The 26223-nt window shown below is 42.8% G+C and overlaps 1 protein-coding gene across 6 annotated transcripts in view; it reads right to left on the reverse strand.

Moving 5' to 3' along the window:
* CFAP61 (cilia and flagella associated protein 61) overlaps nt 1–26223 on the reverse strand; it is a 249888-nt gene that overhangs the window by 104333 nt on the left and 119332 nt on the right. For all 6 annotated transcript variants that reach the window (XM_027559593.1, XM_027559592.1, XM_027559595.1 and 3 more), the window contains one exon: nt 3144–3271. In XM_027559593.1, the coding sequence (XP_027415394.1) occupies nt 3144–3271 (128 nt within the window). The remainder of the gene's footprint in view (nt 1–3143; nt 3272–26223) is intronic.

The following is a 26223-nucleotide window of genomic DNA, read 5'->3' on the forward strand; positions in this document are numbered from 1 at the left end:
TTGTGATCTTCTTTGCGATTCTCCAGGACAGAATACTGGAGTGGGTAGCCTTTCTCTTCTCCAGGGGATCTTCCCAACCCAGGGATAGAACCCAGGTTTCCCGCATTGCAGGCGGATTCTTTACCAGCTGAGCCACCAGAGAAGCCCAAGAATACTGAAGTGGGTAGCCTATCCCTTCTCCAGTGGAGCTTCCCGACCCAGGAATCGAACTGGGGTCTCCTAGTTGCAGGCAAGCTATGAGGGAAGCCCCCTGATGCGTTAGTTGGTGACTGTGGACAAATCACATCAACATCCTAGTAGCGTCATGGCGCTTGGGGAAAGAAGAACATGACAAGGCCAAGAACTTCTGCAAGGGCTGCTTTTGGTGTCTGAAGAGGAGACCCAAGGTGCTTTGCAGTTTTTCTGCATGTAAACAATGAAAGAACAAAGAGTTGTGTTTGCTTTGTCACCAGATGACAGGGTGACCAGATTTTCTGGAAAAAGAGGTTGTTGTACTGGGCCTCAGATGGATTTTCTGGAAACTACAGGGCCCCACCTGGGTTTAATAACACAGAGCAGGAGCACAGGAAGGCAACTCCTAAATCTTGCCTCCAAAATGTGGATTTAATCCTCACTGGAGGTCAGTGCTTGGTGAAAACTGTGTTTCTTCCATTTCATTCCAACTCGAATCATTTATAAAATCCATTTCAAATGGCAGTTAAACTGTTAAGTAAAATCTACAGCAGGTTACTATGGTGATTGCTGATTTGAAATAATTAGAGAACATAATGAGAGAACTATTTCCTCTCTTCGGGATTAGATATCCGTAAACTGATACTGGTCTATTTTTAGTGGACGTAATCTGTGCAACGATGACAGAGAACCACGAGTGCTTTAAAATGCTTTAAAAAGGTCTGTCTGATTGAGGAATTTAATCAACCAAGCACTTATATCAAAATTTATACCTGTCTTTATTAAATCTAAGTTGATTCCATAAAAAGAAAATTATATGTGTATATATCAATGTAATCATTTTAAACAAGACATAATGACTGGATATATAGCTAAATTAAAATTTAAGATCTGTTTATGATAACTTCTTCTCTACTATAATTTCACAACTCCACCCAGATCATTCATCATTCAAAAATGGCTGCACACAACTGCTGTTCAGAATCTTAGGTGAGGCGTCCTATAAGAACAGGGAAGACTTCAGACTACAGAATGGCACAGGCAGTGAAAAGGAAGTTTCCTGAGTGCATCTCATGATTCCTTTCTTGCAATGCAAGAAGATTGCAGTAAACTGACCACAGTATTTAAAGCCTGTGAACTTTGTTCTAATTTCAATAAAGACAGGAGACCTATGGGACTTCCCTGGCTGTCCAGCAGCTAAGACTCCGTGCTCCCAATGCAGGGGGCCCAGGTTCAACCCCTGCTCAGAGAACTAGATCCTGCATGCTGCATCTTACAGTTGACATGAATGTTGCAACGAAGGTGGAAGATTCTGCGTGCCGCGACCAAGACTCAGCACTACCAAATATATATATTTATTATTATTTTTTTTTAATTAGGACTTTGCTGGTGGTACAGTGGATCTGAATCTGCCTGCCAACGCAGATGACATGGGGTCAATCCCTGGTCCAGGAAGATTCCACGTGCCTCAGAGCAACTAAACCCGCACGCCACAACTACTGAGCCGGCACCCAGAGCCTGTGCTCTTCAGAAGAGAAGCCAGCACACCACAGCAAAGAGTAGCCCCCGCTCGCCACAACTAGAGAAAGCCCATGCCCAGCAATGGTGACCCAGCACAACCAAAAATTAATTAATTAAAAAAAATTAAAGACAGGTGACTTAAATCTGGTTAACTAAGGGTGTGTTCTGAATAACTGAACAAACTGGCTAGGAAGTGAAAAAATCTTCCATTAAATGTGAGGTCAGATGAGTAAACTAATCACCTGGGGTTAGCTCATCCCCCTGTCCACCAGGAACAAATACCTTCTAGGGTTCCTTTCCTCTGCCCCTTTCCTTGTTTAGCCCTCACCACTCAGTCGTGGGGATATCTTTCCCCCTTTGCCCAATCCCCTCTTAGCACCTACAGTTTTGAACGGTAGCCAAAGTTTTCTCATGTGATCCTGAGCAAAAGATTTTGGGAAAGAAATATTCTCTAACTTAGGAGTCTGCATTTCCTCCAAACCAGGGTCTTTGAAAACACGTGGAGACTTTTTATAAAAGTAACCTGGATCTGAGAGAAGTCAGGCACACACTGGCAGTTCCGTGCCGGTGGTGGAGATACCAGGCCACAAACACAAGTTCTTGGACAATAACCTGGGGCTCTTCCTGTTAAAGAGGAACTGAAATTTGGTGAGCAAATAGAAAGCTAGTGGGGGGGGAGCTGAGAAGACTCAGGAATCACCTATCAGGACAATGGGCAGAAATTATGCATTGCTTCAAGGATAATAGAAAACAGCTCAAACAGATGCATGAACCTCAATTGTCCTGGGGGAATTGAGGTATTGAGGACAGGTACTCTGTCCCCTGGCACCCAAAATGCAGGGGTCGAAAGAAACATCCTGGCCTGCCTGCCACCTCTGAAGCCTGTTCTTGATGCATAAAGTCAAAACTGGTCCATCCCCACACCTGCTTGATCACATAGAACATCTGTTAAAATACAAGTTCCCAGGGCCCCCCATGGGAACTTTCTCCTTCCATATGTCTACAAGGTCTGGGAATCTACATCTCCAACAAATGCTCTAGGTGATTCTTATAATTCAGCCAAAAAGCGAGCACTAGTACAGAACCGGGCTGAAAAACACCTTGAAAGGGTCAGAGTGACATATACTAGTCACTGCGGGCCACATGGTCCCTGTCACGGCTACTCAAAGTTGCCACTGTAGTGACAAAAGAGAGACGAAGCATAAATAGGTGAGCATTACTGTGTTCCTGTAAAGCTTTATTTTCAAAAGCAGGTGGATCTGCTTTGACCTGAGAGGCTAGAGCTTGCCAACCTCTGATCTAGAATATTCCTCTGATTCATTCTTTTTATTAATCTACATAGGCAAGGTATGTGAGGTGTCGAAAAAAAATCTTTTCAAGGGACTCTCTCAGGTGTGGGAAGAGAAAGGCCCCTTTAAAAACAAACTAATAAATAAAGTAAAACAACTTACCAAAACACCAACGTTTCTAGGAAGGAAATTCCAACGTTGGATGCGCCAACGACAACAATCTTGGCATTGACAGTTATTTTAGGTTCCAACGATAGTTTTCTGTTTGTATGGTTCAAGGCATAACTCAACTGGAAAAAAGCACAAAGAGGAAATGGACTTGAGGAAAACATAGCTGAGTCTGCATTCCCAAATTGGCAATTGCTTAACCAGAATATTACCAGCACAGCAAACTGAAAAATGCCCCTGCACAGCCCTGAGGAGTTTTACAGGAAGGAATGTCAAATAAATGAATGTAAGAATATGGGAATATATGTAATACCTAGGCTGGTGCACATCAAAATGCTTAATCTAGATCACTTTTTGTCTTATTATTAACAGATGTTTTATATAGAACTGAGGCCATCTATGACTAGATATGATAAGGTGAATAATCCCACAGGAAGACAGGCAAGCTGCACCCTGAGAAATTGTAGTTTCATCAAAGACCTAAATCTTCCCTTCTGTCTAGGGTTTTCTTGAAACTGTGAATGACTGGATTACAGTAGCCGGGTTTTTGATGAAAAGTATTCAGTTCAGTTCAGTTCATCTCAGTTGCTCAGTCGTGTCTGACTCTTTGCAATCCCATGAATCGCAGCATGCCAGGCCTCCCTGTCCATCACCAACTCCCAGAGTTCACTTCGACTCACATCCATCGAGTCGGTGATGCCATCCAGCCATCTCATCCTCTATCGTCTCCTTCTCCTCCTGCCCCCAATCCCTCCCAGCATCAGAGTCTCTTCCAATGAGTCAACTCTTCGCATGAGGTGGCCAAAGTACTGGAGTTTCAGCTTTAGCATCATTCCTTCCAAAGAACACCCAGGACCGATCTCCTTTAGAATGGACTGGTTGGATCTCCTTGCAGTCCAAGGGACTCTCAAGAGTCTTCTCCAACACCACAGTTCAAAAGCATCAATTCTTCAGCGCTCAGCTTTCTTCACAGTCCAACTCTCACATCCATACATGACCACAGGAAAAACCATAGCCTTGACTAGATGGACATTTGTTGGCAAAGTAATGTCCCTGCTTTTCAATATGCTATCTAGGTTGGTCATAACTTTTCTTCCAAGGAATAAGCATCTTTTAATTTCATGGCTGCAGTCACATCTGCAGTGATTTTGGAGCCCCCAAAAACAAAGTCTGACACTGTTTTCACTGTTTCCCCATCTATTTCCCATGAAGTAATGGGACCAGATGCCATGATCTTCGTTTTCTGAATGTTGAGCTTTAAGCCAACTTTTTCACTCTCCTCTTTCACTTTCATCAAGAGGCTTTTTAGTTCCTCTTCACTTTCTGCCATAAGGGTGGAGTCATCTGCATATCTGAGGTTATTGATATTTCTCCCGGCAATCTCGATACCAGCTTGTGCTTCTTCCAGCCCAGTGTTTCTCATGATGTACTCTGCATATAAGGCAAATAAGCAGGGTGACAATATACAGCCTTGACATACTCCTTTTCCGATTTGGAACCAGTCTGTTGTTCCATGTCCAGTTCTAACTGTTGCTTCCTGACCTGCATATAGGTTTCTCAAGAGGCAGGTCAGGTGGTCTGCTATTCCCATCTCTTTCAGAATTTTATACAGTTTATTGTGATCCACACAGTCAAAGGCTTTGGCATAGTCAATAAAGCAGAAATAGATGTTTTTCTGGAACTCTCTTGCTTTTTCCATGATCCAGCTGATGTTGACAATTTGATCTCTGGTTCCTCTGCCTTTTCTAAAACCAGCTTGAACATCTGGAAGTTCATGGTTCACGTACTGCTGAAGCCTGGCTTGGAGAATTTTGAGCATTCCTTTACTAGTGTGTGAGATGAGTACAATTGTGTGGTAGTTTGAGCATTCTTTGGCATTGCCTTTCTTTGGGATTGGGATGAAAACTGCCCTTTTCCAGTCCTGTGGCCACTGCTGAGTTTTTCAGATTTGCTGGCATATTGAGCGCAGCACTTTCACAGCATCATCTTTCAGGATTTGAAATAGCTCAACTGGAATTCCATCACCTCCACTAGCTTTGTTTGTAGTGATGCTTTCTAAGGCCCACTTGACTTCACATTCCAGGATGTCTGGCTCTAGGTGAGTGGTCATACCATTGTGATTATCTGGGTCATGAAGATCTTTTTTGTACAGTTGTTCTGTGTATTCTTGCCACCTCTTCTTAATATCTTCTGCTTCTGTTAGGTCCATACCATTTCTGTCATTTATCGAGCCCATCTTTGCATGAAATGTTCCTTTGGTATCTCTAATTTTCTTGAAGAGATCTCTAGTCTTTCCCATTCTGTTGTTTTCCTCTATTTCTTTGCATTGGTCACTGAGGAAGGCTTTCTTATCTCTTCTTGCTATTCTTTAGAACTCTGCATTCAGGTGCTTATAGCTTTCCTTTTCTCCTTTGCTTTTCTCTTCTCTTCTTTTCACAGCTATTTGTAAGACCTCCTCAGACAGCCATTTTGCTTTTTTGCATTTCTTTTCCATGGGGATGGTCTTGATCCCTGTCTCCTGTACAATGTCACGAACCTCATTCCATAGTTCATCAGCCACTCTATCTATCAGATATAGGCCCTTAAATCTATTTCTCACTTCCACTGTATAATCATAAGGGATTTGATTTAGGTCGTACCTGAATGGTCTAGTGGTTTTCCCTACTTTTTTCAATTTAAGTCTGAATTTGGCAATAAGGAATTCATGATCTGAGCCACAGTCAGCTCCTGGTCTTGTTTTTCTTGACTGTATAGAGCTTCTCCATCTTTGGCTGCAAAGAATATAATCAATCTGATTTCAGTGTTGACCATCTTGTGAAGTCCATGTGTACAGTCTTCTCTTGTGTTGTTGGAAGAGGGTGTTTGCTATGACCAGTGCATTTTCTTGGCAAAATCTATTAGTATTTGCCCTGCTTCATTCTGTATTCCCAGGCCAAATTTGCCTGTTACTCCAGGTGTTTCTTGACTTCCTACTTTGGCATTCCAGTCCCCTATAATGAAAAGGACATCTTTTTGGGGTATTAGTTCTAAAAGGTCTTGTAGGTCTTCATAGAACCATTCAACTTCAGCTTCTTCAGCGTTACTGGTTGGGGCATAGACTTGGATTCTGTGATATTGAATGGTTTGCCTTGGAAACGAACAAAGATCATTCTCTCATTTTTGAGATTGCATCCAAGTACTGCATTTCAGAGTCTTTTGTTGACCATGATGGCTACTCCATTTCTTCTAAGGGATTCCTGCCTGCAGTAGTAGATATAATGGTCATCTGAGTTAAATTCACCCATTCCAGTCCATTTTAGTTCGCTGATTCCTAGAATGTTGACGTTCACTCTTGCCATCTCCTGTTTGACCACTTCCAATTTGCCTTGATTCATGGACCTGACATTCCAGGTTCCTACGCAATATTGCTCTTTATAGCATCGGACCTTGCTTCTATCACCAGTCAGATCCACAACTTCGTATTGTTTTTACTTTGGCTCTATCCCTTCATTCTTTCTGGAGTTATTTCTCCACTGATCTCCAGTAGCATATTGGGCACCTACTAACCTGGGGAGTTCCTTTTCAGTATCCTACCATTTTGCCTTTTCATACTGTTCATGGGGTTCTCAAGGCAAGAATACTGAAGTGGTTTGCCATTCCCTTCTCCAGTGGACCACATTCTGTCATCCTTGTCCACCATGACCCGCCTGTCTTAGGTGGCCCCACAGGCATGGCTTAGTTTCATTGAGTAAGACAAGGCTGTGGTCCTAGTGTGATTAGATTGACTCGTTTTCTGTGATTATAATTTCAGTGTATCTGGCCTCTGATGCCCTTTTGAAAAGGGGGGCAGTTTATGAAAGTTAATGAAAAAGTATTAACTCTATTCAATTCTGCATCCCTCATAGCATCTGGAGCACAGTAGGTGTTCAGTGATATTTACAGAATGACAAACGTGTTGAATAACTAAAGCATATTGGATAATAAGGCTTGTTCAGTCTTTCAAATAACTGAGGGTCAGGGAGGACTCTTAGAAACACAGAGAGTCACAGATGATTGTTTTAATGCCCGTGTTTGAAAAAATGACCTGGATTGATTTGTTTGGTTCACTTTCCTGCAGAAGCTTCAGTGGGAGCATGAAATGTACAAGGGAAGGTTTTACTAGAAAGAAGTGACGGGATACTCTTGAAAGAATGTCAGACTAGAAAAATCAGAAGACCTTGCTTCCCGTTTTTAATTCATAAATTCAACAAACATTTTAATCTGATGCTTCCTGTGTGTCCAGACAATAACAGGGTTTGCAGCTGACTTCTCATCAGAAGCAATGGAGGCCAAGAGTCGGTGGAGTGATGTCCACAACAAAGCATGTCTCTTGTTCAAGTTCTTATTACATTAGCATTAACTCATCCTCTAGGTTAGAGACCTTCAAATCTAGTAGACCAAACCAGTTTTTAATTTTCCCAAAATCCTGAGACATCACGAGTTAGAAGTTTAACAGTGAAGCCCTATGGAAAGCTAAGCTCCCACTTACTTTTTAGTGCCTAAGGCAGCATGGGGGCGTGGGTTGCATGCTTTGCAATTCACCCAGGAACATGTGTGATCTAGAGGATAAATCCTCTCTCTCCAGCTCAAGCTAGCCCAGCAATACGAGGTAGGAAAATGTCTTGAGAAAAATAAAGTATTAATAGAAATCCAAAACAATGTTCCAAGATTTTAGACTCTCCCCATAATTAACATTGATGGTGTCTCCCAGCATCTATTTCACTCTCTCCCACATCTAATGAGGCAAACCATGGATTATGGGAAAAGACAATCCACTCCCATCTGGTTGATACAAACCAGGTTGTATAATCCCACCCTCCTTGCTCAACAATGACCCGGAATAGACATGTGACCTCTGCTGGCATAATCAGAGTGAAGCTCAGGACTTCTGTGTGATGATTTAAGAAGAAAAGCCTCTTGCCTTCCAGATGGCTTGGGGTATGTAAAGCCTGAAACAGTACAGTCATCATGTCACCAAAAGGGAAATGATTCTGGGGTGAAGCTCCAAGTGAATAACAAAGAAATAGAACAAGAATTCCTTTCAAATCCTACCTGAACCCCATGCTATCTTTGGGCTCTTCAGTTACAGGAGCAGTAAGTATTAGTCAGCTATTGCCAAACAGTGTTACATAACAAACTGCCCCAAAGTGCAGTGGTTTAAAACACTGCCATCTATTTTGACTCAGGTAACTCTGAGTCATCAGGAAGAAGGTTGATGTCAGTGGGATTCATCAGGGTTTGGCTTCACTCTGCAGTTTTCAGTTTGGCCTCACATGGCTCTCCTTTTTTAATTTATCTATTATTGAGGTAGAGTTAATGTAAAATATAAGTTTCAGGCGTACAACTGAGTGAATCATGATTTTTAAAGGTTACACTCCATTTATAGTTATTATAAAATATTGGCTATATTCCCTGTGCTGTACAATATATTCTCATAGCTTATTTTACTTTTTTTTTTTTTTTTACTAAAATTCTTATTTCATATTGGAGTATAGCCAATTAATAATGTTTTGATAATTTCAGGTGGACAGCAAAGAGACTCAGCCACACATATATATGTGTCCATTCTCCTACCTATCTTATCTTTTTTGGTGACAGAGAGCTGGGTCTGTCCTTCTCATGGCAACACGAAAGTGCAAGAAGGGTGAGTGAAAATAAGAAATATCTTTGCAACCCCATGGACTGTAGCCCATCAGGCTCCTCTGTCCATGGAATTTATCAGGCAAGAATACTGGAGTGGGTTGCCATTTCCTCCTCCTGCCATTTCCTCTTCTCAACCCAAGGACTGAACCTGCATTTCCTGTTTCTTCTGCATTGCAGGCAGATTCTTCACCTGCTGAACCATCAAGGATGCCCACTTATTTCTCAATAAGGTATTAAAAAAATATTGTGCGTGGCCAAAGCAAGCCACAAGGCTGAGCCCAACACCCAAGAGATGGGGAAGCAGACTCCCCTGGAGTGGGAAGAATGTCAAACTCACACACAAGGGTGCAGCCCAGGGAAGGAGGAAGTGCTGGGGAGAAAGATGCAACCCGTCCTGTTTCCTTGATGGTTAGGCCAGTTTGTTTCTTTTACACGCAACTAAAAACCTCCTAACGGAGAAGGCAATGGCACCCCACTCCAGTACTCTTGCCTGGAAAATCCCATGGACAGAGGAGCCTGGTGGGCTGCAGTCCATGGGGTCGCTAGGAGTCGGACACGACTGAGCAACTTCACTTTCACTTTTCACTTTCATGCATTGGAGAAGGAAATGGCAACCCACTCCAGTGTTCTTGCCTGGAGAATCCCAGGGACAGGAGAGCCTGGTGGGCTGCCGTCTCTGGGGTCGCATAGAGTTGGACACGACTGAAGTGACTTAGCAGCAACAGCAGCAAAAACCTCCTAAACTAGATAGACTTTCTGAATGACAATAATGAATATACCATTAGGTGAAAGAGTATCTAGTTAACCCTGGTACATCTGGCTGCCAAAGTGGACTGTGTTCTGATTAACTTGCAGGACAAGCCTTGGCAGCAGCAGAGTCTGGTAGTTAGAGGGAAGAAAACAGAAAGCATAGCCCGTGGTATGATGGCATCTAATCGAAGATCCAATTAACAGACTTAAGATGCAAGCATCTTCACAGAGGTCAGAACCCAAGATTCCTTCCATAGGAGGTGTGTTCAGACATTCCCCTCTGCTGTCAGGAAGTGTATGCGGACACTGCAACACGGGCAGTCATGAAATTCCCTGGTAAAGAATGATACCTCATTTATGAAACAGCTCCTGAATCAAAGATACAAAGGCGTCTAGGGAACAGAGCAGAATGGCTTTTGTTTCCCTCACAATAGCTTTAACACCAACAGCTGCCAGGCCTCAGAAATCACCTTTCTAACCGCTGAATACACACAGTGGCCTCGGGTATCAGCAGTTAGCATCAGTACCCACAAGGGTGGGTGTCTCGGGAGAGCAATCAGGCCTCACAATGGTTCTCGGGAAACCCAATTTTGTGCCCAGGCTTTAATTAAAAACATATTCATCACTGGGTATGAAGAAGTAACCTGAAGAAGCCACATTTTCCTTTTGTTGGGATAGGCGATTTTTAAATACCTTGAAAAATAAAACATTCTTTCCAGCCTGGAAATGTCTTTCAGTGACAACTGCAAATGAAGACGGCTTTCAAAGGGTTTGTTTTGCCTGTAAGCTGGAAGCTCGAGGCATTTTTGGAAGAAAGCACAATGTGTCCTTCCTTTATGTTCCTTCAAACTACAGATTTTCACAGCGAAGAAAAACAGGTATGTAAGACCCTCTGAGCCAAGCCAGGTTTTCCTTTTCTTGGTCTGAACATCTACTAAAGATGTGCTGTGCCCTGGAGATCCTGCTTTAGATGCTTGTTTCTGTTTTTATTTCCTTAATAGCAAAGTAAAAACACAAGCTCTATCTATTGACTCATACCTTATAGACAGAAATTAAATGTATTTTGGAATAGTAACGTATCAAAGATGAAACAGAGGAGTGTCTATAGGCCATCCCACTATGTATTGTACCAGTCATAATATGGGTGAGAGGTCAGATTCTTACCTCCATGTTCTTTTGAGACATTTATGATTCTATTTTCCTAATGGCATTAAATGAGCATTTTTAGACAAAGGGATGATTTTAAATAGAGAGATGAATAGGTGCCCCAGCAAGATGGGCTTCCCTGATAGCTCGGTGGGTAAAGAATCCGCCTGCAATGCAGGAGACCCGGGTTCGATTCCTGGGTCAGGAAGATCTGCTGGAGAAGGGATAGGCTACCCACTCCAGTATTCTTGGGCTTCTCTTGTGACTCAGGTGGTAAAGAATCCACCTGCAATGCGGGAGGACCTGGGTTCAACCCCTGCATTGGGAAGATCCCCTGGAGAAGGGGAAAGGTTACCTACTCCAGTATTCTGGCCTGGAGAATTCCATGGACTATACAATCCATGGGTTACAAAGACTTGGGCACGACTGAGTGAGTTTCACTTTCAGCAAGAAAGAATAAACCATACAGCATGTATAAGTTGAACTTTTAAGGCTAAAAGACAAGTCCCTTAAAATAGATTAGGACTCTCGTAATGAGTTTAAAACACAAGCCTTAAGTTCCATCCCTGAGAAGGGAGAAGAAAGAATGGATAATATGGGAAATTCTCTCGGTTTGGAAATTCTAGAGCCGGGGTGAGGTGGGGAGGGGAGAGAGTATGAAGGTTTCTGAGAGAAGTGATGATAAAGGTCATGTGGCGGGCTGTTGAGATGAGAAAATAGGGAATAGAAATGAGCATGTGCTTAAATTTTAAGCTATTTATCTGCAATCGCCTATAAACTTCTGAATCAGAACACCTTGTACAAGTGAGAGCGTGACTCATAGAGGGCTTTCGTCCTTCTATTAATTCATCTGGTTGGTCTGCTGCCCTAGATTATTTGCTTCCTGGAGTCAGAAGCTACATCTTTGTTTTCTGAGGCCTTGTTCAGTTTTAGTTTAGCTTTTGTTTTATCTGAACAATTCCTGCCACACATATTTGGACATTTGATCAATGATGAAAGGACGGATAGGCTGATTTTTCATGAGCCCTTCTTAAAGGGTGTTGATATAATTTCCACTGATTCAAAATATTTCCTTTGGTGTTTTCCAGCTGCTTAAATGGCCAAACCAATGATTTAGATATAATTAGAGCTTTGCTGTTGTTTAGTCACTAAATCGTGTCTGATTCTTTTGCGACCCCATGGACAGTATGTAGCCTGCCAGGCTTCTCTGTCCATGGGATTTCCCAGGCAAGAACACTGGAGTGCATTGCCATTTCCTTCTCCAGGGAATCTTCTGGACCCAGAGGTTGAATTCACATCTCCTGCACTGGCAGGCAGATTCTTTACCAGTGAGCCACCAGGGATGCCCCATCATAAGAGCTACTCAGGATAAAATTTGTCTGTTTAGTAAAAATGATACTGATATACAAGCTCAAGTGCGTTTATGCCATGATTCACATACATTTGTCAAGAGATCTTAAAGACATGGTTTTGAGTTGTATGCATATGCATTAACTGATCTGTGTGTTCAAAAAAACTAGTCAAAATATAACTTAGTCTGTTGTATACAGACCTGAGTTCTGTGTTTTCATAACTAGTTAAGTTTCTCTTTTGCACTTAGAATGAGTTAGAATCACAACAAAATCATGACTGAAACTCAATTTCAATAACAGATCCAAAATCAGAAGTTAATAAAATTATAAACAGGCCATTAAACTAGAAAGCAGTGACAATAAATACAAATGGTCCTATAAAATAAACCCAATTCTTACTAAAATGCGACATGACAACATCTACGGTGAATTTTTTCCGATGACACCATTTCGTTTGGGGGTGACGTTCAAACTCCAGGATCACTGGACTAGGCATCATTAGCCTGGAGGCAAGGTTTGGGCTTGTTTTCTTAACTCTGCTACTGGTTGAAATTCTGAGCCTCTTTTCCTTAAATATCAGTTTCCTCAGGTGTAAAATGGAAGTAAATTACACAAGCCTCTGCCTTCCTCAGCAGGCAAACATGGAAACTATTCATTAAAAAACATCGACAAATACTTGGAGCTTTTCAGGGAAAGATGTTACGCAAGGTAAAATTGCATATCCTCTCTCCCATCTGCAATATGAAAGGCAAATCTTCGAAAACACATTTTAAAAGGGCGAAACAAGGAGCTCCATTTTCAGCTCCACACCCATGTGTATCTATTTTTTCTTACAGAAAGCGTCCAAAGACTTCAAAGGGAGCTCTGTCCAGGCAAGAAAATGGAAGATGGAGAGATTCAAAGCCATTAGAAATAGAGTTTCTGAAATTCTTAATAAGCCTATTTTTGCCTTACAAATGCAATTTTTTTCCTCCTTACACTTTTCCATTCTCTCTCTTCTTTTTGAGAACGCCCCCCAACTTTCCCCCAATTTGATCAAGACGAATAATGACAGGTTGACAGTGCTATAAGTATCGGTGTCTGTTTCAGAGTTCAAAGTTCACAAACTGGCCTCTTGGGGGCAAAGTATTGCAACATTTACCAAATAAACAAAGAGTAAGGAGATTCAATGAATGAATGAACAAGATTCAATAAGTGGGACATCTCTTCCACAGATTAACAGTGTGATTTTGAAAAGTCATTAAAAGGCTCAGAAGCAAGGTAGGAACGCCATCACCTGTCCCAGCACAGCCTGAGGGGGCTGTCAGGACAACGCCATGGTTTTCAGCCTTGTTTTCTGAAGGATTCCCTAACCTTCCTTTCTCTTAGAAAATGGGCACCTCTACCACTTCCTGCAGCTCCAGCACTTAGGGAGAACGCACACTGTTGTGTCTCTGGCATGTGCTGAGAGGGATGACTCTGGGACCCCTTCTGACTTGCTTTCCTAACACGGGGATGAGTGTACTCAGAACTGTGCAAAGTGGGGCAAGGGGTGAGCTGGGGTTCCTACAGGATCCCCACTGTTGCCCCAGGTACACGGTAAACTTAGCAAAGTGAATGAGGCCCTAATTTGGCCTTTCAAAATTATTCGTAACTCTACCCATGATCCCAATATCCATTGGAAGGACTAATGCTGAAGCTGAAACTCCAATACTTTGGCCACCTGATGCGAAGAACTGACTCATTAGAAAAGACCCTGATGCTGGGAAAGATTGAAGGCAGGAGGAGAAGGAGATGACAGAGGATGAGATGGTTGGATGGCATCACTGACTCAATGAACATGAGTTTGAGTAAACTCTGGGAGTTGGTGATAGACAGGGAAGCCTGGCATGCTGGAGTCCAAGGGGTTGCAAAGAGTCAGACACGACTGAACAACTGAACTGAACTGAACTACCCATGAAGAATTCTTATTTCTTTAAAGAACAATCATGCCTTTAACTCCTTTACATTCTTCACATTATCCCAGGCAAACAGTGGGAGCTTGAGCCCTAGCTAAAGAAGAGGGTTCCTGGACTTCCCTGGTGGTCCAGAGGTTAAGAATTCTGCCAGTGCAGGGGACACCATGATCCCTGGCCCAGAAAGATCCCACATGATTCAGGGCAACTAAACCCATGCACCACAACTACTGAGCCCACCTGCCCTACAGTCCGCGCTCTACAACAAGAGAAGCCACTGCAATAATAAGCCCACAGACCACAGTTAGCCCTCACTCGCCTCAACTCGGGAAAATCCAAGCACAGCATGGAAGACTCAGTAAGGGATGAACAAATAAATTTTGTAAAAATTAGTAAAAAACAAAATTTTTTTTAAAAGAAGAGGGTTTCTGTTTCAGTTAGGGTTGGACTTGGCTGCATACAACAGAAAATGCAGCTTAAACACAAAACAGTACCTTTAATAGGATAGAAGACAATTTCTCTCTTTATGAAGAAGAAATATGGAAACACATAGTCCAAGGCTATTGAGGCAGAGTCAGACTTCCACCTGCCTAATTCCCCATCCTAGTGCATGGCTTCTATCCTCAAGGATGGCCCAGGATGGCTGCCAGAGATCCAGACAGCATGTCCTCATTCCAGGAAGCAGGAAGGAGAAGGGAGGGGAAAAGGGCCTTCCTTCCAGTAAGCCACAGCCTTTAACCAACCTTTTCAGACACCTTTTCAGCAGTTCCAACTACTACTTCTATCCCAGTGGCCAAAACTAAGTCATATGGTCATGCCTAATGCAGGGGCTCTAAGAAACACATTCTCTTTGTTGGGGCATTGCTGCCTGTAACAAAATTGAGATCTTATTACTAAGGCAAAGCGGGAGAAAGGATGCTGACTTGTAGTCTTTGCTGTAATTCTTTGCCACCGTGTGTGCTCAGTCACTCAGTCGTGTCCCACTCTTTGCGGCTCCATGAACTATAGTCTGCCAGGTTCCTCTGTCCATGGGATTCTCTAGGCAAGAATACTGGACTGGGTTGCCATTTCCTACTCCAGGGGATCTTCCCAACCCAGGGATCAAACCCACGTCTCTTGTGTGTCTGCATTGGCAAGCAGCTTCTTTACCATTAGCGCCACCTGGGAAGCCTGGCTATAATTTAGTAAGCTTCTATTCAATGGGTGAGTTTCTTTAACTTGCATTTTTAAAATACTTTATCCATATTAAACATGGAATATTTAAAATATTCCATCTCTCCTACAGTCATACCCTCCACCTGTTCATTATCACTATTTGCAAACGTTTTAAAAATTCAAATTATTGCCACCCCATGACATTCACTGGCAACCATTCTTACACATTTATATCTGGGGGGTGGGGAAAGTGTTTTGGAAGTTGAGTGACTTTAATGGATTTCACCAGTTCTAGGGTGCACATTTTTTCCACATTAGCATCCCTGAAAACATCATCATGGTCAAGGTCATCTTAGCCGTTGAGGTCAGCCAGGTAGCTGCAGTGACACAGTGTGCAGTGCTGGGCACAGGTGACTTGATCAAGGCTATTCACTGTCATCATTTCCAGAGAGTCATATGCATTATGTGACAGACAACATGGGATGAGTTTAACTGCTGCTGACAACGCCTTCAAAAAGATTACAGCATGATTTGGCATCGAAATGAACACTTATTATGTTCCCATGAAGGCCTGGAAACCACACAGCAGGGTGCAAATTTGGTATTAGTGAAGCAAATATTAGTCATTGGAGAGAATGGCTATAATTCCATATTTTCTTGCAATGCAACAATCGAGTGCTTTATGGGAGCAAATCAGGGATGATAGATGCCTACAAGTAGACAACACTGTGTCATATTTTCTTACTGAGACACATGCAAAAGTTTTTTTCTTTTCGCATCCCACAGCAAACAATGCAATTGAAGGGAACATAAATTGGCTCTCCTCTCTGAATAGATGAAAGAAATTTCAAAGCAATAAGACTTGTATGATCGATTTGTATGCTGTTCAGGGCTCTCATTAAGACACTGTGTCATAGTTTGGCCATGTTTTTTTCTTAATAGTACATAAAGTAAGAGTTTATCTTATAATAATGACATCTCATGTATATGCTAAGTTGTTTCAGTCATGTCCGACTCTTTGTGACCCTATGGACTGTAGCCCACCAGGATCCTCTTGTCAGTGGGATTCTCCAGGCAAGAATACTGGAGTGGGCTGCCGTGTCCTTCTCCAGGGGATCTTTATGACCCAGGAATCAAACCCGTGTATCTTATGTCACCTGCATTGGCAGGCAGGTTCTTTACCACTAGCACCATGTGGGAGGCCCATAATAATGGCATCTTAGATTTGATAAAGGTGATTAAATTGACTTGTTTTTAATTAAATAACATCTTGAACCAGTAGCTCATATTATAACCACTGAAAATATGGTTGCTTTGATGCAATACTCCAACAGAGGCAAAGGGAGACCCACATTTGGCTTTTCAGAGACCCAGAGACTCACTGATTTCCCAACTTGAGGATGGTAGCACGGGTGCCAGGATAACCTCCTGTGGCTCCACATCCCTCCCTTCCCATCTGAAGAGGTGCTGAGTGTTTAGAAATGTCTTCTGCACTCCTCATCACACCCAGCAACTCCTGTCTGTTAAGGTTCAGCCACTTGACACTAGAGTTATCATCATACAGTGTCAGCCAGAAACTGGAGAAATGACATCTCTGGGGTGAACAGACAGCAAAAGGTAGGCCAAAAGCAAATCCATGTCAGAGAAATGGTTTGTAGAATCAATGACCTGACCTGTATTGCTCTAAAAGCACAAATCACTATTATATCCATGTCTCTTGAAAAAAACTCATTGACTTAATGTCTTAGCTGCCTAACCACTCTCCATCTCTAGAGCCACATGAGAGACCCATTTGTCATGGAATAAAATGAAGGCTTGGCCTCAAAGGTTTTGAAAATACTCAAATTCAAAAGCAATGAAAGGCATTGTTCCTGTCAAAGAATGCCCTTCTGAAAATTATGACATTTTACTACAAGTATCCAAGGATAAAAATGGTCCTCTCCATTTTTGAATGGGCTCCCCACGTGGTGCTAGCGGTAAAGAACCCACTTGCCAATGCAGGACATATAAGAGACACAGGTTTGATCGCTGTGTCAGGAAGATTTCCCTGGAGGAGGCCATGGCAACTCACTCTAGTATTCTTGCCTGGAAAACTCCATGGACATAGGAGCCTGGTGGGCTACAACCCATATGGTTGCAAAGAGTTGGACATGACTGAAGTGATTCAGCATGTATGCATACATATACTGAATACAAATGAATATATGTATGTTTATAACATAGAATTTGAATGTCTTAATAATTAGGTGAGGAATCAGAGAAATATATGAGTGATAAGTTTATTCTCTTGGGGTTCTCAATGCAAGAATACTGAAGAGGTTTGCCATTCCCTGGAGATCAGTGGAAAAATAACTCCAGAAAGAATGAAGGGATGGAGCCAAAGCAAAAACAATACCCAGCTGTGGATGTGACTGGTGATAGAAGCAAGGTCTGATGCTGTAAAGAGCAATATTGCCTAGGAACCTGGAATGTTAGGTCCATGAATCAAGGCAAATTGGAAGTGGTCAAACAGGAGATGGCAAGAGTGAATGTTGACATTCTAGGAATCAGCGAACTAAAATGGACTGGAATAGGTGAATTTAACTCAGATGACTATTATATCTACTACTGCAGGCAGGAATCCCTTAGAAGAAATGGAGTAGCCATCATGGTCAACAAAAGAGTCTGAAATGCAGTACTTGGATGCAATCTCAAAAACGACAGAATGATCTCTGTTCGTTTCCAAGGCAAACCATTCACTATCATAGTAATCCAAGTCTATGCCCCAACCAGTAATGCTGAAGAAGCTGAAGTTGAACAGTTTTATGAAGACCTACAAGACCTTTTAGAACTAATACCCCAAAAAGATGTCCTTTTCATTATAGGGGACTGGAATGCAAAAGTAGGAAGTCAAGAAACACCTGGAGTAACAGGCAAATTTGGCCTAGGAATACAGAATGAAGCAGGGCAAAGACTAATAGAGTTTTGCCAAGAGAACACACTGGTCATAGCAAACACCCTCTTCCAACAACACAAGAGAAGACTCTACACATGGACATCACCAGATGGTCAACACTGAAATCAGATTGATTATATTCTTTGCAGCCAAAGATGGAGAAGCTCTATACAGTCAGCAAAAACAAGACTGGGAGCTGACTGTAGCTCAGATCATGAACTCCTTATTGCCAAATTCAGACTTAAATTGAAGAAAGTAGGGAAGACCACTAGACCATTAGGGTATGACTTAAATCAAATCCCTTATGATTATACAGAAATAGATTTAAGGGATTAGATCTGATAGACAGAGTGCCAGATGAACTATGGACAGAGGTTCGTGACATTGTACAGGAGACAGGGATCAAGACCATCCCCATGGAAAAGAAATGCAAAAAAGCAAAATGGCTGTCTGAGGAGGCCTTACAAATAGCTGTGAAAAGAAGAGAAGCAAAAAGCAAAGGAGAAAAGGAAAGATATTCCATTTGAATGTAGAGTTCCAAAGAATAGCAAGAAGAGATAAGAAAGCCTTCCTCAGTGACCAATGCAAAGAAATAGAGGAAAACAACAGAATGGGAAAGACTTAGAGATCTCTTCAAAAAAATTCGAGATACCAAGGGAACATTTCATGCAAAGATGGGCTCGATAAAGGACAGAAATGGTATGGACCTAACAGAAGCAGAAGATATTAAGAAGAGGTGGCAAGAATACACAGAACAACTGTACAAAAAAGATCTTCATGACCCAGATAACCACGATGGTGTGATCACTGACCTAGAGCCAGACATCCTGGAATGTGAAGTCAAGTGGGCCTTAGAAAGCATCACTACGAACAAAGCTAGTGGAGGTGATGGAATTCCAGTTGAGCTATTTCAAATCCTGAAAGATGATGCTGTGAAAGTGCTGCACTCAATATGCCAGCAAATTTGGAAAACTCAGCAGTGGCCTCAGGACTGGAAAAGGTCAGTTTTCGTTCTGATCCCAAAGAAAGGCAATGCCAAAGAATGCTCAAACTACCGCACAATTGCACTCATCTCACATGCTAGTAAAGTAATGCTCAAAATTCTCCAAGCCAGGCTTCAGCAGTACGTGGACCGTGAACTTCCAGATGTTCAAGCTGGTTTTAGAAAAGGCAGAGGAACCAGAGATCAAATTGCCAACATCTGCTGGATCATCGAAAAAGCAAGAGGATTCCAGAAAAACATCTATTTCTGCTTCATTGACAATGCCAAAGCCTTTGACTGTGTGGATCACAATAAACGTGGAAAATTCTGAAAGAGATGGGAATACCAGACCACCTGACCTACCTCTTGAGAAACCTATATGCAGGTCAGGAAGCAACAGTTAGAACTGGACATGGAACAACAGACTGGGTCCAAATAGGAAAAGGAGTACATCAAGGCTGTATATTGTCACCCTGCTTATTTAACTTATATGCAGAGTACATCATGAGAAACGCTGGGCTGAAGGAAGCACAAGCTGGAATGGAGACTGCCGGGAGAAATATCAATAACCTCAGATATGCAGATGACTCCACCCTTATGGCAGAAAGTGAAGAGGAACTAAAAAGCCTCTTGATGAAAGTGAAAGTGGAGAGTGAAAAAGTTGGCTTAAAGCTCAACATTCAGAAAACAAAGATCATGGCATCTGGTCCCATCACTTCATGGGAAATAAACGGGGAAACAATGGAAACAGTGTCAGACTTTATTTTTTTGGGCTCCAAAATCACTGCAGATGTGATTGCAGCCATGAAATTAAAATACACTTACTCCTTGGAAGAAAAGTTATGACCAACCTAGATAGCATATTCAAAAGCAGAGACATTACTTTGCCAACAAAGGTCCATCTAGTCAAGGCTATGGTTTTTCCTGTGGTCATGTATGGATGTGAGAGTTGGACTGTGAAGAAAGTTGAGCGCTGAAGAATTGATGCTTTTGAACTGTGGTGTTGGAGAAGACTCTTGAGAGTCCCTTGGACTGCAAGGAGATCCAACCAGTCCATTCTAAAGGAGATCAGTCCTGGGTGTTCTTTGGAAGGAATGATGCTAAAGCTGAAACTCCAGTACTTTGGCCACCTCATGTGAAGAGTTGACTCATTGGAAAAGACTCCGATGCTGGGAGGGATTGGGGGCAGGAGGAGAAGAGGGCGACAGAGGATGAGATGGCTGGATGGGATCACCAACTCGATGGACATGGGTTTGAGTGAACTCCAGGAGTTGGTGATGGACAGGGAGGCCTGGTGTGCTGCAATTCATGGAGTTGTAAAGAGTCGGACACAACTGAGCGACTAAACTGAAGTTTATTCTCTTGAGAATTTTGTTAAATGAAAAAGTTGTATAGTTATTTGTTTGCACTTCCTAAAAAAATGATTTATAGAAAATATGTCAGGTATCATCTGTCTGAATGTTATTTGATTAAAGAAAGAGGACTTCAGGCTTAAAAACATTTGGTTTAAAACATTAGGTTTAAAAACATTTGCATTTAATATCCCAGAAGCAGACTGGAATCTACCCTTATTCTCATAGAAGCAACTTACAAATATTCAGCAAAGAGTTTCTATGACATAGAGTAATTTCCCCAGTGAGGAAAGCAACTCTGGGAAAAAACTGTCTGTATGAAGTCAATGTTCTAGCAAGAAGGCAAGTCTGACTTGTTGGTGGAGAAGGCAGTTGGATTCATGGAGTGATTCTGGGGATAGCAGGATAATCCATCCAGAATCCTGATGCCTGAAATTCTGCCATCAAAAATTTGATATAGACCTTAAGTCAACAATTTCAATCCAACAGACACATATTGAGCATCTCCCATGTGCCAAGCACTGGCCCCAGTGCTGGGGTAAGAGTGAGGCACGGCTCCTGTCATGAAGGAATTCTCATTAAGTCAGGAGACATGAGTAAACTAAGAAAACGCAGCATGTGTGATTAAAGGCAGTGTACCAGTAAGCTATGGCTGTGTAACAAACCAGTCCAAGATTGAGAGGATTAAAACAAGTGTTCATTGAACTCATGATAGGAGGGAAGTCAGGATGGTCTTCTTCGAGGAAATGACACTGAGCTTGATTTAGAAGGATCTTTCCCAGGTGATAGGCAAGAGAAAAAACAACTTTCCAGATGGGATGGCAGGGGGAGCCAGTGCAAGAATCTGGAAGAGTGAGGTATCCCACTGAAAAACAGATTAGGCTCTACAGATGCATTTGCAGATGACGTCCTGAGAAGGGAGAGTGGACAAGGTAGGCAGACGCAGAGGGGACACACAGGGAGGAGCAGGGTCAGGAGAGCCTTTGGGCATTTCTGGGCACAGAGCACAAAGGGAAATTTCTGTTTCCCTGGGAATAAGCTATTTGCTTAGGTCAGGTCCCTGGCTATTTGCACTGCTGGTTCAGGTCTCCGGTTCATTTGCCAGGAAAATGGCAGCAGTGGGGAAAGCACTCATTTTCCTGAGAACTCCTGTCCAAGCGAGGGCTATTCTACAGATACAACTTTTCAATCTAGCTGTGTCCCCGCCATTTCTTTATTTTCATTCCTGGGTCTTTTCACACACTCCTGAAAGCAAACTAAAACTCAGGGCTCTGCTGTGCACGTCTGAGGTGTGCCTTCATGCACACATGTAGCCTTTCAATCAGGCTCTGTACTTCGAATACTGACAGTCGACAGTATTCCAGAGCTGCTCTGAAGAAATTAAGAACATTCTCTTTCATCTCGATGCAGACAATGGTGTGTATTCTTTTGCACGACTTGACATTTCTGTGCACTGAAATGAAAGGTTCACTCAACTTCTGAGAGCAACAAACAAGGGCTGTTGTGAAAAAATAAACCTTTCTGAAAATTCCTATGGAGAACGCTAAGGCTAAAAATAAAGTTCAAAGGACCTTGATCAGAATCTATGGGCCAGCTTTTTGGTTCCAGGGAAGGATGTACAGTGGGGAATAAAACAAACTCTTTTTTTTTTTTTTTTTTTGGACTACACTGTGAGGCATGTAGAATCTTAGTTTCCCCATCAGGGATTGAACCCGCACCCTTGGCAGTGCAAGTGTGGAGTCCTAATCACTGAATCACCAGGGAAGTCTCAAACCCAGCTTATTTTTAAATTGAAATTAAAAGAGATCTGGATAGAGAGTGAAGCAGAAACTGCAACAGCAGGGAAGCTGGGCCACCATTAATGGGAATGGCCGGTGCTGAACAAAGATGCGAACACGTTAATAAAACGCGGAGGCTAACGTCAGTCATGCAGACATTTCACATCCGATCAGGGAAAGCAACAATGTTTGCTGTTCATTCCTGTGAAAAGAAGAGCTCACTGCACAGAAGACACTGGTACGGGAGATTTCTACTTCTTTGTTTCTCCTCACTCTTTGAATCCATGCCTGATGGTTTTGACAGTACTTTTGAGAGACACTAATTCCATGCTCTCGATGGAAATTTGTCCATCATAGTAAGATAGTAAGTATTCAAAATATCTGATGACAACACATACATACACAGACACACAGTAATAACAATCCTGCTGTAATTAATTAGCACAAAAGGCCAGGCCAGGCCTGGAGGGCTTAGAAGGGGAGCTGGCTTGCCACTCCTGTGGGAACCACCCTTGGGAAGGCAGGTGTCCCTGGCAGCACGTTTGAAGCTCCACAGATCAAATCAAGCAGGAGTCCTGGGGAAAATGTCCCCTTTTGCTCACTCTGCTGTGTATTCAGACACAAACTATAACCACCACCACCACCACAGCTAAAATTTCTCTTGGTGGGGTAGAGGGCAGAGGCCAGGGGATGCCGCTGTCATTACACCTGTGTGTGGCTCACATCACGCTTCAGTGCAGAGACAGGCCCAGAACTTTTCATCTGTCACGTGCACGTCAGCGGTAAACAGCCCCGGCGTTCGTGTTAATGACACCATCTGGCGGCTCCCATAACTGTGGAGCATTCAGCTTCCAAACAAGATGTAATGGCAGCAACACATGAAACCCACTGACATTTACAGTAAGGAAATTTATTATCCGCCGTCGGTTTGTATAAATGTGTTTGCATGACTGCTGGGGCTATAAAATCATCACCTTTGCCAGGCAAGGGAAGGTGCAATAAATAATGGATTGTAAGCCATGCATGTACTACCAAATCATGAAACATTTATCACTCAGGCACAATAGCGTCTTAAGCAACAGTTACCACTTGAAAAATTAATGCCACTTTGGCGGGTTAAATGAAAACCATTTAGTCTAAGCTTTCATGATTTTTAATATGGTTTGTTATAGGATACAGGGATTTTTTTCTTAATTTTTATTTTTTAGTTGAGTATGATATATGCATGTAAATAACTCTTTTATAATAATTTTCTCTTGAGAAACAATCTGTCTAGGCTCTTTTGTTAAAAAAAATGCTTAAATATATAAACTGAAATGTTTTCTTGAAAAAGAAATTATTGTTAAAACCTTTTCAAAACTAGAAACAACAAAAGAGAGGTTCAGATGGCATTCTTCCCTTTCAAATCCTTAATGGATTGGACAGTTATGGCTGCAATTAAATCATTTTAACTTTGAATTAAGGAAACAAGTAAATATAAAGTCAAAACCAGCCAAATCCCACGAGGAGTCGAGCCACATTTGTCCCCATTACTTAGCCCTTTAAAATACTCTCCCCACAGGGTGCCCCGTAATTTTCTCCTTTTTGCTTATTCTAAGGGTATCCACAGCTTTAAAAAAAAAAATCCATGGAAATAACAATTCAAAATACAGATAGACTGGGCGATGGTGACTGGCTTTATGGAGGATTCATCAAAGACTACCATTGAATTCAAAGGAACAAAGAGAGACGTAGGTGGGACAAGTTACTTGTTTTCTTCCTGGACATGGGGTGGTGAGTGTGGGGAGCCCATGCCTGCCCTGACACAAGCCTCAGGCTGGGATGGAGGGCGGGAAATCCAGCCTGGACCAAGGCTCTGTCACGGGATGCTCCTAGGAAGATGGATTCTTGAAACATCATCATCTTGACATGTAAAAAGGAACACTTATCAGGAGGAAACAGAGAAAGTGCTGTTTTAAAAAAAAAAAAATTTAGGCAGATGTCAAGAAATGATGGAAGTAGAGATTTCTAGCTCAGTTTGTGAGTCAGGTTTAACTCCCTGGTGAGAGCTGTTGAGTAGTTTTAGGGTCTCAGATCCTCAGATTTGTCCTTCATTCTCCCCTGCCCCTCCAGGCACAGTGCCTGCCCAGGCAGGGGGAACATTTTGGTGGGGTTGGGGGTGGATGGAGGGTTCTCTGGAAGGCTCATCCCTGTAGGGGAGATGATGGGCTGCAAAGAGTCAGGAGGCACCGGGGGAGTGCCCCATCACTGGATCAGTGGAAGGACAAGGATTTTCACACCTTCATCCCCAGGCTGACTGTCACCTCAATGGCTCCCGGAGCTGCCCCTCTGTGTGGCTTAGGACCAAAATCCCAGGTTTTGTCAAGATGAGTCATTGAGGATGGTTCCATCGACTGCCTGGGAGAACCACCCGCCCTTTGGAGGACTTCAGAGCCCGGCCTGGGCAGACAGAGGGGGAGGGGGGCGGGGGACCGCTCGCCGTCCACTGCTGTCCTACGTGTCAGGAGAGGTGACTGTGTGTGTGAGGAAGCTGTCCACGTCCATCCACATGCCCGCGAGTCTCCACCGCACGACGGAACCTCTGCAGTTCGAGCCTATGGACACGAACCCCAGCCCCCCGGGACTGTATCCTACTATGACGTAACATGTATTGCTTGAATCTTGGCATTCAGACAAAAGCACCAAGTCGGGGGTTCTTCTCGAGTGGAATCTGTATGCAGTAACCTGTGTGAACACCACATGCTCACCTGTCCTTCCATCTGTCAGTTGTTAATGTAAATATTTCCCAGAGTTCTGACTCTTACAGGATGTGTTCTGGAAAGAACTCTCCGGGCTCTCCCAGAGGCAGAGGATGGAGGGTCAAGGCCAACACGGCCTTGCTCTTTCCTTTCAAAGTGGTATCAGTGCCTCTAGGACCTGACTAATCGCTCTGCCTCTGCACACGTGTGTGTACATGCATGTGTGTGCATGTACATGTGTGTGTGTGAGGCAGTGTGTAGCATGGCAGAAACAGCTCTCCTGAGGGTATGACACAGGCTGACAGCCTGAATGCAACTGTGAAATGAAGGGAAAAAAAAACAGCTAACAATAAAGAAAGAGAAACAAAAAGGAATTCAACAGATGCATGTCATTTTTCCTCTTCAGTGAGGATCAGTTTTTCTTGTTAATTATATCACCTATTCTTTCCTTATATTGATAATTACATAATTACATGAAACAGATGGGTGACAGAATGCTCCCAGATGGTGAGAACGTAAACAGGCTTACCAATCGCTTATTCTTGAGCATATTATAAAGAATTATTTAATAATACATAGATTTCTATACACATCTGTTAAATAGAGCCTTCAAAATAGCAGTGACTTTGTCATTCTTTTCTTACCCAGATAACAACACCCTCCAAGGAAGTTCAGGGGAGGCCAACTGCCATCCAGGTAAAATATTTAACCTTTTCCAAACATTTGGGCACATGAAATCCTGAATTCTTATCTGAGTCTATGGGTTTCCCCTGCCCCTTTTAAAAACACAAATAATCGTTTGAAGGGGAACTGCAATCCCATATAGCTCTAGTTCTGCTTTGAGCAAGCCGTGGAAGATTGCAAAGAAATGGGAGGGGAGGGGTTGTGTTTTAAGAATATAATTGGAAACATTTCCATTGTATCTGATGGACTTCTCGAATGAAATTCTTTTAAAATAACCATGAACTAGAAGTCAAAGCAACCCACTCCAGTACTCTTGCCTGGAAAATCCCATGGGCAGAGGAGCCTGGTAGGCTGCAGTCCATAGGGTCACTAAGAGTCAGACACAACTGAGCTACTTCACTTTCACTTTGCACTTTCATGCATTGGAGAAGGAAATGGCAACCCGCTCCAGTGCTCTTGCCTGGAGAATCCCAGGGACAGGGGAGCCTGGTGGTCTGCTGTCTATGGGGTCGCACAGAGTCGGACACGACTGAAGTGACTTAGCAGCAGTAGCAGAAGTCAAAGCATCAGTGCTGTGTCATCAGGAGTGTGTGCCCATGGGAAGGCT

The sequence above is a fragment of the Bos indicus x Bos taurus genome, chromosome 13 (genome assembly GCF_003369695.1).
Source record: "Bos indicus x Bos taurus breed Angus x Brahman F1 hybrid chromosome 13, Bos_hybrid_MaternalHap_v2.0, whole genome shotgun sequence".
In the NCBI taxonomy this organism is placed as follows: Eukaryota; Metazoa; Chordata; class Mammalia; order Artiodactyla; family Bovidae; genus Bos; species Bos indicus x Bos taurus.